This window comes from Oryctolagus cuniculus, chromosome 4, assembly GCF_964237555.1.
Source record: "Oryctolagus cuniculus chromosome 4, mOryCun1.1, whole genome shotgun sequence".
NCBI classification, from domain to species: domain Eukaryota; kingdom Metazoa; phylum Chordata; class Mammalia; order Lagomorpha; family Leporidae; genus Oryctolagus; species Oryctolagus cuniculus.
This window is the reverse complement of record NC_091435.1, coordinates 147,854,092-147,868,654: the sequence shown is the minus strand read 5'-3', so window position 1 is coordinate 147,868,654 and position 14,563 is coordinate 147,854,092. Positions and strand designations below refer to the sequence as shown.

Below are 14,563 nucleotides of genomic sequence, written 5' to 3'. Positions count from 1 at the left end.
CTTATAAATAAATAAATCTTTAAAAACTATATGAAATTATTTTATGCTGAAAACAAGGCAGTCTGAAAGATAATGTTAAAAGTCACAGCCAACTTTTAGAAAACAATACAATAACAGGTAGTTATTTTGACTAATAATGTTTAGTTATGTTGTCTCCAAGAACATGAAAAAGCAGCCTCTGTGGGGGTGTATTACCTGCCTCTTGCAGTACCCAGCACCTATTCCATATCCTTCCAGCTGCAAGGACTGTGCGTTCAAGCAATGTAACCGAGCCAAAGTTTCTATCATGGCCACGTACAAGGCCGAGCGTTCCGCTGGGCTAACTCCAGGAATTGTCAGATCACGAAAGATCCGGCCCTAGGAAAGTGATTACATCAGAGAATTTCAGTGTTTTCTCCCCAAATGCTTTGTGGAATATGTTAGAAAATCATTTATTTGTGGAACATGTCAAAGGGAAGACACCAAGATGAACTAAAAGGCTAAAACTGCTCTCAACTTGCACTTTACAAACACACACACAACTAAAAAGCAGTTTGAAATTACTGCTCTTAGTGGTTCTATGTAGTCAGTTGCGTTTCCCCACCATCTGGACAAATTGGTTATTGCCATTTCATGTGGCTCTTCACTGACACCTAGAGGAAAATCTGAGTATGTCAATACACCCTAATTACTAAATTTGTTCCTAGTCTATTCCAGCCTTCTCTCTATGTGTGCTCCAATTAAAACAATATTTTAAGCCCTTGCAAAACAAACTGATTATATAAAATAACAATAAATTGCATAATATATTATTATAAATTATGTAATAATTTATATATTTATTATTTATAAATTAATAATTGAATAAAACACTTATTACTGTTATAAAAAGCTTCATCTAATAAAATATAACTAATTGCATAATTAAAATACAAGCGATAACTAAACAAGATCATTAGCTTACCCGCACATGTTCCATCACATAAAATTCTGTCCCAATGACAGAAGCATCACTGCAGTACAATAAAGGCTTGGGAACAGGGAATCCAATGGCAAATAAAGCCTTCTGGACTTTAAATTCTCTATCAATCTAAATAGAATGATGGATAACCAAAAATCAGAAACACAAAGTTAGTAACTACTCATGGGCCAATCTGAAGGCGAGAAATCAGTTCTAAAAACAATGTTGACAAATAACTCAGAGGATAACAGTAATATTTTCCTTAACAGTAGCCTCAATGCAAACATTAAGATCATACATTATACTACCACTAACAACATGATCATTTAATTAGGCTAAAAGAATGGGCTCCTGTATGGGGCTTCATCCTGGCTCTGGTAATGTGAAAGCAATAGTTCTGGGCCACAATATTCCTTTACTCTCAGCAGTTCTCTGCTCCTGGCTTGCTATCACTCCTTGGTGTTCCCAGAGGGCTCAGGCAAGTGTCTGTTGCAGCATTCTTCTGCATTTGGCAAACCAGAGATGGGGCAGGCAGCAGGTGGGAGTGGGAAAGAGGAAGGACCCCCCCCCCTTATGGAGATCAAAGGAGGTGTGCACTTCCAAGGCAAGAGAATGGGGATCCTTCCTGATACCAGGGCCACAGAGAGCTCAAGATGACTACTGGAGAAGTGAGCAAACAGAAGTCCACTGGTACTGAAGCAGGAGCCCAAATGAGACACTGAGCACAAACTGACCTCCTTGACCAGGCAGATGTGCAAGTCAGTCACCCAGGACCGAGGACACCTCTTATGGCACAAGCTGGGATGCAGACCAAGCATGGATGACTCACCCCAGGTAAAGTCACCTTGCCCAGCAGGCTGTGCTGCCTGACCCTGCTAAGGAGGGGAACACTACAGCACTGTCACACCAGGGAGCAGAGCAGCCGCTGCTGATGCCACTGTAGCAGAGAAGCAGTGCCAGTGGCTGTAGGATGGAGGGTTTATAACAAGCCTGGTACTGGGAAACGTGTGGTAGGTGGTAAGAGAGAAATGACAAGGAGATTAGGAAGAAATAAGGTCGACGGCAGAGCAGGAGTGCTGCTTTTGCAGTGAAGACTGGGAGCGATCGGGGGAGTTGAAACAAAGCACTCTGGATCATGCGGTGTTCTTGGGCCCTGCCTTGCATGAGGCTCAGATGTGCTCTGCTGGGCTGCCATCCACAAGAGGAGCAGACTGAGCTCTCACTGGGCATACAGCTCTGGTCCTGAGTGGCACTGTCCTCCAGCCATGCCAGGCTGAGGTTTCGTAAAGGCTAGCCAACTTGTTTATCTTAAGCAGCCAACGCACTTCACGTTTCTGGGACTAAGAAAGCACAAATCTGCATTTTCTGGTACTGTGCTATTAAGTCCACTCCACAACAGCCTGTCCCCAGTGGCCCATCCCCAGAGCTGGCCTTGGAGGCACCTGATAGACACAATCCCAGGAACCCTGCAGACACAGTGTTTCCAGCATTAACCAATACTTTGACTTCTGTTCTCCTATTCTCTAAAAATCTATGGAAAACATCTGTCTTCTGAAAACAGACAAAACTCAGTTTTGGTAAGTCTTTTACAGTTCTCACAAAGTCTAATATTTAGAGGATACTATAAATGCTTATTCCAATCTTTCTGTTTATCACCAAAAGATTAGAGGATTGTCACAGCAAATACAATAAAACAATGCAGTGAGTAGATATGAGTACTATTATTATTAGGTGTATAGTTAAAATATGTAACAAAACATGACAAGAAGAAAGCAAACTGAGTATCACAGGAAGTATTCATTGGCTGTCAATCATTAATGGAGAAAGAAAATCCACAAGAGGGCTGGGGACTGCTCAAGTTTAAGAGCCTAAAGATAATTAGATTTCAACCAAAAGCCTTTTCAAAGACAAAAAAAAAAAAAGACAATTCAAGTGAAATTTCAGTTAGAAATAAAATGTGTTTTCTAATATTTAGTAATCATATAATAGCTTCTAGAGCAATCCAAAGTGTGTGTGTGTAGAGAAAGCATTTTGTTCCCAGCAGAGAATTCACCAGTGCATTTGGATACCAGACCTTATGCGCCTTGGGGAGAAGGGAGCCTGGTGGCTTCTTCCTGAGTACATACGCCCGTAAGCCCTTCTGGAGATAAAAGGTTGGATTGGATTGTCCTGATCTAGATGAAATAAAAGAAAAAGTCAATTTTAAAGATGTGAGGTTTTTTGGGGGGGGGGGTGGTAGGGGGTGTTGACATTTGGCGCAGCTAGCAAGCCACTGCTTGGGACACCTGTATCTTGTATCAGAATGCCTGCATTGGAGTCCCAGCTCCACTCCTGACTGCAGCCTCCTGCCAACATGCACAGTGGGAGGCAGCAGTGACGGCTCAGGTTGTTAGGCCCCTGCCATCCATCCATCCATGTGCGAGATGTGGACTGAATTTCAGGCCCCTGGTTTCGGCCTGGCCAAGCCCCAGCTGTTGCCTGCATTTGGGGAGTGAAGCAGTAGATGAAAGATCTCTCTTTCTCCTTCCCTCCCTTTTTCCTTCCCTCCTTTGCTCACTCATTTTCTCTCTCTCTCTCTCTCTCCCTCCCTCCCTCCCTCCCTTTCAAAATCCTACTGAAATTTTAGAATAAACAGGAAAGGAAAATGAATCCCTCACAACACCGGAAGCCAAGGGGGCTGCTCTCAGCCATTCAGAGAACAGGTTTTTGGGTAATATTGGACAAAGAGCAGCAAATCTCTAGCACAAAGGGAGGAGAGATGGCCCCACCCACTGGCAGCAAATCCAAGTTTGACCAGAATTCTCCATGGAACAATGCCTAGACCTGGGTAAATAAAGTCTGGGAGAAGCAATTATGGGTTATCATTCAGAAAATGAATTAATGGCTGCTGGACAGCTGGGCTATGCTCCTTCATTTGCCCTCACAGAGAAACTCCCACATGGGGCCAATGTTGTGTTCTAACAGTTAAGCCACTGCCTGCAGTGCCAGCATCCCATATGGGTGCTGACATGAGACCCGCTGCTCAACTTATGATCCAGCTCCCTGTTAATGCACCGAGGAAAGCAGCAGAGGATGGCCCTTGCAAGTGCTTGGGTCCCTGCACCCACATGGATGAAGCTCCCAGCTCCTGGCTTCTGCCTGGCTCAGCCCTGGCTGTTGTGGCCACTTGAACCAGCTGGTGGAAGATTCTCTCTCTCTCTCTCTCTCTCTCTGTGTGTGTGTGTGTGTGTGTGTGTGTGTCTTTCTCCCTCTCTCTCCCTTTCTCTCCATGTAATTCTGCTTTTCAAATAAATGAAATAAATCTTTAAGAAAAGGAACCTATCCCCTCCCCCATACATATCACCAAGGCCAGCAGTTGAGTGCAGTTCTCTACAGCAGCAGTTCTGAGACGTGAGGTCAAAGTGGCATCAAATCCAGCGGCATGGGCTTTCCCCACCAGGCGAGCAGAAATCCTCACGTGGATGAAGCATATCATCTCCAGCTACCAAAACTCTCAAACCATTCCTTCATTTACAATACTTAAGTACTTAAGAAGTACTTAACTTTCCAACAGCTCAACAGTATAGAAGACAGATCCTAGGTTAGACACATGGAAGGATCAATTCCTGAGGTAACAGGTGATCTGTGAAGTTTCTCTCAGGACTGCACCTCCACCAGGAAAGAGGAGTAAGCACAGAGTGCATGCAGCCCCAGCCCCAGCATCCACCTTCTACATCCTCATCCAAGAAGCCAGACCTTCCCCAGCAATCACATCAAAAAACACAGACCCTCAGTTCCCTGCTATGGTGCCAGGGGGCAGTGGAAGCTGGCCACTGTCCCCTGCAGGAGGCTGGGACAGAGTTCTGGGCTCCCAGTTTCAGCCTGGCCCAGCCCAAATGTTGAGACCATTTGAGGAATGAACCAGTGGATAGATTTCTCACTCTCTCTTCCTGTCACTTCGCCTTTTAAATAAATAAAACAAATCTCTTCTTTTCTTTAGAAAAAAAAAAAGAGCAGTGATCCTGACAGCATCTATTCTTATGTGGCCATCTTTTAGCATAGCACAGTGGAGATAATGGCCAATAGTCAATGAATGGAACCACTTTGAGCTACGCTATCTTCATTGAGATGAGACATTTTGTCCATGAGGCTGCAAAAGGTCCAGTAGCAATGAACCTATGAGCACATTTGTTAAATGACAAATGTCTGATTGACTGCATTCAAGAATAGTTTTAATTGAAAATATCTGTTGAGTATAGTGTGATAATTCCATACATATTCACAATGTGTAATCATGAAATCAGAGTCATTAGCATTTCCATGCCCTTAAACATGATCATTTCTTTGTGTTGGGAACCTTCAAATTCTTCTCTTCTAGTTCTTCATAAAATGTAGAGCTGTTGTGAACCACAGTCCCCCTGCTGTGTTGTAGAACACTAGAACTCATTTCTCTGTTATGCTGCCTGTGAACTGACCTCTCCCATCCCTGCCAACTCTTCCCAGCCTCCAGTAACCACTGTTCTACTCCCCACTTGCATGGAACCAATCCTTTAGCCTCCACAAATGACTGAGAACATGTAGTGTGTATCTTGCTATGCCTGGCTTATTTCACTTACTATAATGCTACCCAGTTCCAAGATTGGATGCATTTCACGTCTTATGGGAATCACTGGTTTTTCGTGATGTAAATGACTCAGATGAAACAGAAAAAAAAAAAAAGCTTCTTGTTAAAAATAGAGTTACCATATGGCCCAGGAAGTCCACTCCTATATATGTATGTATATATCCAAGAATACTGGAAACATAAAGTTTACACAAAATAAATACTTGTATCACAGCAGTACAAAATAGCAAATACTCGGGGGTTCAGCACCATGGCTTAGCGGATAAAGCCGTTGCCTGCAGTGCTGGCATCCCATATGGGCACCGGTTCAAGTCCCAGCTGCTCCTATTCTGATCCAGCTCTCTGCTATAGCCTGGGAAAGCAGTAGAATATGGCCCAAGTCCTTGGGCCCCTGCCTCTGTGTGGGAGACCTGGAAGAAGCTCCTGGCTCCTGGCTTCAGATCGGCATAGCTCCTGCTGTTGTGGCCATCTTGGGAATGAACCAGTGGAAGGAAGGCCTCTCTCTCTCTCTCTCTCTCTGCCTTTCAAATAAATAAGTCTTTAAAAAAAAATGACCAGTACTTTAAGAAAACTCCAAAAGATCATCAGCAGGTGAAAATATGGTATATCCATGCTACAGCACGGATGAAACTTGAAAACACACTAAGTGAAGGAAGACACAAAAGGTACACCTGGTGGCTTCACTTCTATGAAATGTCTAGTGACAGAACATGGCTGCCAAAGGACAGTAGGAAGACCGAATTGGATGGCACAGGGTTTCTTTTTGGGTCGCTGGAAATTAGATAGTGGTGATGTTTGCACAACATAATGAATATATGGGAAACAACTGAGTTGTACACTAAAATTGCTAAAATTGTGAATTTTACGCTATGTTAATTTTACCTCAAACATTGAAAAACTAAAGTTTCAACTTCTCTTCTGAAAAAAATTACCTGGCATGATTCTAATAATGTCATTCATCTTTGAAGCTTCTCTTTTCCTGATGTCTATCTATAGCAAACACATTTGAGATGCTATTAGCATTGATGTCAAAATTTATTTCAATCTGTGGAATGGTGCAGATATCCATGAGTTCGAGTTTGCCAAGCTGGTTGCTGTTCTTCATCATTGGTCACTCAATTCTATAGACTTGAGTGAACAAACCAAGCTGGTTGTCAGAGTAGATGGTGAGGGCCAGGGGTTGCCTGGTGTGAACAGCTTATTGTACAGGATTGGAATAGTCATGGCTCCCCAAATGGCTTCACCACCAAAGGAAAGGGGTGATAGTGGAGGGCAGTAGACTCTGAACAGAGTCCAGATTTATCTACAGACAGAAGACAAGATGGCTGCCAAGACAGATGTAAACATAACTGTCGTTGTTATCAGGATGGATGATATTTTTTTCAATTTCCTTTTGCTGAAAAAGGTCCTACAGGGATTTGTTTCTGAGGCTTGGAAATGCAGGTGGAGCTACTCATTCAGATGATGCCATGAGTCTGAGTCTTATCCACCATGATGTGAATAAAGGGTAATAATCCTTTTCTGTGGACAAGGAGAACTAATTTGCTAGCCTTGTCACTCCGGAAACTTAGTGAACATGGCACACCAGTTGTATTTCCAGGCAACACTACTTACAGTGAAAATAGCATACCCATTATCCATATGGTAAATAAGTGAAAACGGAGACTCATGTCAGAAAGCAAAGCACTTTCTAAAATTAGCATCACTTAAAAAAAAAAAAAAAAGTCCAGGGCACTTAGTGTTAAGCCTGCCCTTCCCCAGGCATGAATACCTTCCCATTTCCTATCACTCACAGCCCTGCTGCCCAGAGACCACCAGAATTGGTCTCACTTGCTCTTTATCCCCATGTGTATCATCAACACAAAAAGTTCCAGGGGTCAGCACCATGGCACAGTAGGTTAAGCCTCTGCCTGTTGTGCCAGCATCCCATATGGGTGCTAGTTCGAGTCCCGGCTGCTCCTCTTCTGATCCAGCTCTCTGCAATGGCCTGGAAAAGCAGTGCAAATTGGCACAAGTCCTTGGAACCCTGCACCCACATGGGAAACCCAGAAGAAGCTCCTGTCTTCTGGCTTTGGATCAGCTCAGCTCTGGGCATTGCGGCCATTTGGGGAGTGATCCAGTGGATGGAAGCCCTTTGTCTCTCCCTCTCACTGTCTGTAACTCTACTCTCAAATAAATAAGTAAAATCTTTTAAAAAAATAAAGAAGTTCCAGATTCCTATTGCAATTTGTCTACTACATTCTAATTCCCACAAGGCTTGGCCTACTCCCTATTTTTTCTTGTTCTCCCACCCTTTCACCAAGTCCTGCCACCCTTCCACTGTGCCCCTGGAACTCACGGTCTTTCATAATCCCATATACCTTCAAAATCTTCTCTGAACAGACTCTCACCTTCTTGCTCAAACTAGGACCTAAATATCCCAGATTATAAATTGAAATTGGAGGACCAATATTGGAGGACCCTGGTTCCCTTGTAGGCCTCCTAAATAGTAGATACTTTCTATACATCAGCCATCCAGTGGGTCTGGAGATGGAAACCATGTCCTTCTTGGTACTTGCTAAGGCTTGGAGGTGGTCTGTCACCCAAAGTTTCATGTTCTGGAAGATTGGTTCCCCATATGGCAGTATTAAGAGGTGGGGCCCAGGGGAAGTTGGTTAGGTCATTGGGACACCACTCTCGGAAGGGATTAATGATGTCTTAAGGAGTCAATTAGTTCTTACAAGAGCAAGTTTTTATTCTTTAAGATTCATTTATTTGTTTGAAAGGCAGAGTGACAGAGAAAGAGGGAAAGACAGAAAGAGAAAGCTCTTATATCCACTGGTTTATTTCCCAAATTCCCACAACCAGCCATGGCTGGGCCAGGCTGAAACCAGGAGCCAGGAGCTCTATTCTGGGTCTCCCACGTCAGTGGCAGGGACCCAAGTTGGATCACTGTTTTCCCAGATGCATTAGCAGGTAGCTGGATCAGAAGCAGAGAAATTGGGACTCAAACCAGCACTCCAATATGGGATGCCGGCATCCCTAACAGTGGCCAAGCAGCAGCTGAACCCACTGCTCAGCACCTGCCCCAGCAAGTTGTTATAAAAGAGCAAACCTGGACCTTGAATCCTTCCCTGACTTAACATCTTGCTGTGTGATTGCTCGTTCAAGTTCTTCCACCACAGTGATGCCATATACCATAGGGTCACACACTCTTAGACCGCCAATAAACTTCTTTTTTTTTAGATTTATTTATTTGAAAGGCAGAGTTACAGAGAGAGATGGAGATAGAGAGAGATGGGGGGGCAGAGGAAGAGAGAGAGAGATTGAGAGAGATCTTTCATCTGCTGGTTCACTTCCCAAATGGCAGCAATGACCAGAGCTGAGCCAGGCCAAAGCCAGGATCCAGGAGTTTTATTCAGGTTTCCCACATGGGTGGCAGGGGCCCAAGCACTTGGGCCATATTCTGCTGCTTTCCCAGAAACATCAGCAGGGAGCTGGACCAGAAGTGGAGAAATCTTGAACTGAAGCTGATCTAGAGGTGACAGCTTAACCCATTAAAGCACCAGTCCCTCCAATAAACTTCTAAATAAACTGAGTAACTAAAAAAGCTTCCCTTCATACATTACTCAGTCGGGCATTGTGTTACAGCCATAGAAAATACACTAGTACGATATTCACTGTTCCTTCCATACTCTGCTCTCCCTACTGTCTAAACCCTTTCCCCAGCTTTGAATCTCCAGACATGAGACTGCTACCCTCTACCCTTTTTTACTGTAGTCACTTACTATCTTCTGGATCATTCCTCTCATGCCCTGAGGATTTTAGCTTGATGGATTATTATTCTCATTAGCATGACTGCTATATTAATTATTAATAATGTCAAAATCCATACAGATTTCCATTCTAACATTCAGGTCTATCAGTATCTTGGCTTTTTCTCCTCCAGTGATATAGTCCTTGACATTATCTCTGTCACTCATCCAAAGAATGATTCTGTACACTTCATCAATGTCAACAAGCCATGCACTGCACGATCCTAGGTTGTAAGCCTTTCTATCTCCGATGTCCTTTCTACTCACTCCTGTGGAACCTCAGTTCCAACAATCCTTCCATCCTAGCCCCTACATCCATTGACCACGCAGCCCTTCACCTCACTTCTCGCCACCACGTCCTTTGTCAACCAGCTTGAATTTGATGGTAATTACAGAACCACTAACTTGAATGCACTTTCAACACCCTGGCCCTTCTCTCACTTCATGGTATTTGCATGGCAAAACCCCCATGCTGGTTAAACCCAACTCTTAGCTTGTACTCATATAACTGAATGTAGTGGGAAAGAGAAATAGTCATGATCATTTTAAGTTAGGCTGCCAAGAAGCAGATTCTGAGGGAGAAAAAAAATATAATATGGCAGACCGGCACCGTGGCTCACTAGGCTAATCCTCCACCTGCGGTGCCAGCACCCCGGGTTCTAGTCCTGGTCAGGGCGCCAGATTCTGTCCCGGTTGCTCCTCTTCCAGTCCAGCTCTCTGCTGTGGCCCGGGAAAGCAGTGGAGGATGGCCCAGGTCTTTGGGCCCTGCACCTGAATGGGAGACCAGGAGGAAGCACCTGGCTCCTGGCTTCGGATCCGCGCAGCGTGCCAGCCGTAGCGGCCACTTGGGGGGTGAACCAACGGAAAAGGAAGACCTTTCTCTCTGTCTCTTTCTCTCTCTCTGTCTAGCTCTGCCTGTCAAAAAAAAAAAAAAAAAAAGTGGCTTAGCAAAGGATTGCTCGGGAAACTAGTGAGGAATTGAGGGAAGCAGGTCAGGGAAGAGAGTCGTAAGATGAATTCCTGGAGGGTACCTGCAGTCTGACCTAACCGGTGTATGGCATGGGGATAACTGCAGTGTCAGTCACACCTGAGAGGCACACAACTCCAGAAGCGAGGACGGTGGAGAGTCCCTGCTCCCGAATCATCTCAGGCTCCACACAGGTCAGGGCAGAGGAAGCTCCAGCAGCCCAAGGGCAGTTCTCCAAACAAGAGCCACAGGCACTGGCTCTTGGGAAGCAAAAGCCAACCAACCAGAGTATGGATGGAAACAACAGAAAAGGATCAAAGAGGGTCTGGGATCTACTAAAATAACTTTTTGCTTCAAACCCATGACCTTGAACTTCAACATGAACCACATTTGGCAATCATATTTGCTTAGGTCATTCATTCTCATATGCCCTTGGATGACAATTTCATAACTTCTCCTCTCTTCTCAAACTCTAATGCCTTTTCCACTTAACTCTCAGCTAATCACCTGATTCCTATTACATCAAGGAAACAGAAAGGATCAGATGAGAACCTCCACAAAGTCACCCAACATCTGCTGCAGCCAATCACATCCCACATTCTGCCCTCCGGCCAGTCTACAAAACAAGGTTCACATTGCTTTCTGAGGACACCCCTTTCTCTGTGAATTAGACTCCAGCTTATTCTTGCCTTCTCTAGGACTTCATTGCCCTCTCCCTCTTGTACAAATTCTCTCTTCTAATTACTGACTCACCTGTACACAAACAGGCTGTTATTTTGGTAAAGCCTTCTCTTCACCCTACTCCCCTCTCCACTCAAAGCCTTCCTACTCCCCTCTGTAGAAAAACTCACGAGTTGCTTATGCTCCCTGCTCCAATTTTCTTCCCTTTCCCTCTGAAATCCATCTCAATCAAGCTTTCATTCCAATCTTCCAACTAAAATTGCTCTTTTAAGTTCATTCACACAAACCATGATTTTCCATTACCACTCTGGATACTCAATAGATTCCTCTTAATTTTCCAACTTCTTAATATTGAGGTGCCCTTGACAGTCTCTAAACCTCCTCTGCACGGGTAAGTGCTTTGATCCCCTGGCTTTAACTATTTTCTCTGTGTTGATGATTCCTAAGCTTCTATGTTTGCTCCACATCTCTGGTCTGACCTCCAGACTCTTAGATCCCACTGCTTATGGTTCATGAGCACCTGGATGCCTGAAACACATCTCAAGAAACTTAACATTCTAAATTTTCTTCTCCAGTCAACTCTTTCCCTTCATGATAACCCCATATTTCCAGTTACCATGGCAAAAAGGGAATATTCTTTGTCTCCTTTCCTTTTTTACTCCATGCCTACTAGTAAATCCTTTAGTACAACCCAGAATTATGGCCTCTACCATGCTGCCCCATGCCACTGACCTCTCTCCTTGAACACTGTCATATGCTAGTCTTGTTCTGTCTTTACTGTCTTCCATCAGCTCTCAACACCATTGGCAGACTGTGTTTTTTTAAAACGGCAAATCACTTCCCTCCCCTGCTCAAAAACCTCTAATCTCTCCCCATCTCAACTCAGTGCTCCTGCTGTCTTTGCTTACACCATTTCAGACACTTTGGCCTGTATTCCTCAACATGTTAGGTTCTCACCCTCAGGGCCTTGGCCTTGGCCTTGGCAGTCATGCATCTGAAACACTCTTCTCACATGCTCATCTCCTGAGCCTTTGCTGAGTGACACCTCAGTGAAGCCCCCACCTTGTCCATACCCATTTGCTATTCTCTTTTCCCCTCAGTATATATCAATTTCTACTGCACTGTAAACATTTAGAAATTGTTTTTGTTTACTATCTCTTCTTTAAATAGAATGGAGGTTCCAGAGGCAAGACTTACTGGTTATACCCTCAGTGGTTGGGACAGTGCCAAGTACATATTAGGACCTCAACTACACATCACAAGTTTTGTCCTATAATGCTTTCATTGTAGCATTCTAAACACCTTATTCTTCCAATGATTTGATTTTTACAAATTTTAAAAAAAGTTTGCATAGATATAAAAGAATATTTAAAACACTTGTAAGGCCTCAGGAATAATATCACAGATACCAGTATTCTGACTACCCTGAGAAAATTACATCTCTGAAGCCCTTATGAGTACTGTCCTTCAGAATAACTCACTGTCCTTAATTTTGTATTTATCATTCCCTTGAATTTTTTCTCCTTAAACAACATGCTCATTTGTGCTTGGTTTTGATTCCATGTTGTACAATACTGCAACTGAATAATTTTCACTGCTGTATGGTATTCCACTAAATGACTTTACCATAATGCATTAATTCATTCTACTGTTGACAAACATTGTGTCCTGTGCTTTTGCTATTACAAACAGTATAATAAAGTTTTTGCAGTATAATAAAATTTCTGAAGACACATGTTGGAATAGAATTGCTGAGTCACAGGGCACACATATCTTCCCAACTTGATCTTTACAAGAGTGTGCCAAGTTACTTTCCAATCCTGGCTATACCAATTCACACCTCCATATGAGTCTGTTATTTGTGCATCCTTATATTCTCTGATTTAAAAAAATATATATGGTGGCATGAAATTCTACCTGATTTCCCTTATTTTTATCATTATTATTATTATTTCTTTTATTATTTTTTTGGTTGGGCTATCATAACTCTTTATAGTCTGGATATTAATATTTTATCCATGATATATACTGAAAATACTTTTCTATTGTCTCTTCACTTTCCTTAAGGACTGTTTTAATGAAATCAATAATTTCCTCTGCGATTTCCAAGTCATAAAGAAAATACCTTACCTATCTTCCCAACACTTCCAGTTTTGCCTTTAACATTCAAGTCTATTATCCCCATGGAACTATGTGAGGAAGAGAGTAATTCCTTATTTTCATATGGACAACGAGCATGCCCATATTTCTTGGGAAGGCCTTCTGTTCCTCACTCTCAACACCAGCACTGCATTCTATCAAAGTTCTACAAGAGGCCAGCGCCGCGGCTCAATAGGCTAATCCTCCGCCTAGCAGCGCCGGCACACCGGGTTCTAGTCCCAGTCGGGGCACCGGATTCTGTCACGGTTGCCCCTCTTCCAGGCCAGCTCTCTGCTGTGGCCCGGAAGTTCAGTGGAGGATGGCCCAAGTGCTTGGGCCCTGCACCCGCATGGGAGACCAGGAGAAGCACCTGGCTCCTGGCTTCGGATCAGCGCGGTGCGCCAGCTGCAGCACGCCAGCCGCGGCGGCCATTGGAGGGTGAACCACCGGCAAAAAGGAAGACCTTTCTCTCTGTCTCTCTCTCTCACTGTCCACTCTGCCTGAAAAAAAAAAAAAAAAAAAAAAAGTTCTACAAACACGTGGGTCTTCTTGTAAACTCTCTGTTTCACTGGTCTGTTGGCTTATCTTTGTGCTAAAATCATGCCATCCTAATGGCAAGTTCCCTCTTTGCTGTTGGTTAGGAGTGTTTCTGCTCTTCCTAGCCCTTTGTTCTTGTACATAAAATTTGGAAGCAATGTTTCAAATTAGATAAAAACTTGGACTTTTAATGACCATTGCCCTGAATATAGAGATCAGCTGGAGGAAAAAGAAAAATGTAAAATATTGAGTTTTCCTAGTCACAAACATGACATCTGTCAATTTTAAAACTTCCTTTTAAGGGCCCAATAAAGTTTCATTTTTTTTATATTACAAAGGGTTTGTATACCCTTTATTAATATTTAGATAATTTCTATTTTTGATATTCTTATTGATTGTAGGTTTTTTTAAAAAAAAATCTACTCAGTTATTTATTTGGAAGGTAGAGTGAGAGAGAGAAGGGGAGAGACAGAGATCTTTCATTTACTGGTTTACCCCCCAAATGCTTGCAATGGCCAGGGCTGGGCCAGGCCAAAGACAAGAACAAGGAACTCTATCTGGGTCTTCCATATGGGTGGCAGGACCCAAGTACTTTGGACCATCATCCAACGCTTCCCAGAAGCATTAGTAGAATCCGAATCAGAATAAGTGGTACTAGATCCCAGGTACTCAGATATGGGTTTGGTATGATAGAAGTAGCAGCTCCAACCACTGTTCAACAAGGTCTCTGATAGAAGCTTTTTGAAAATTACACTTTAACTGTTTGGTGCTAAAGTATAGAAATGCAGTTGATTTGTATACTGAACTTTGATAAACTTCAAGATTTATATATTTATTCATTTGAAGGGCAGAGCAACAGAGAGGGAACAAGAGAGATCTTCCATCTGCTGGTTCACTCCCTG

At 43.3% G+C, this 14,563-nt stretch overlaps 1 protein-coding gene across 2 annotated transcripts in view; it reads right to left on the bottom strand.

Moving 5' to 3' along the window:
• ACAD11 (acyl-CoA dehydrogenase family member 11) overlaps positions 1–14,563 on the bottom strand; it is a 98,996-nt gene that overhangs the window by 82,461 nt on the left and 1,972 nt on the right. For both annotated transcript variants that reach the window (XM_070072812.1, XM_002716554.5), the window contains exons 2-4: positions 3,015–3,114; positions 944–1,069; positions 196–357 (exon numbers count right to left, since the gene is read on the bottom strand). In XM_070072812.1, coding sequence (XP_069928913.1) covers positions 196–357; positions 944–958 — 177 coding nt within the window. In that variant the 5' untranslated portion in view covers positions 959–1,069; positions 3,015–3,114. The remainder of the gene's footprint in view (positions 1–195; positions 358–943; positions 1,070–3,014; positions 3,115–14,563) is intronic.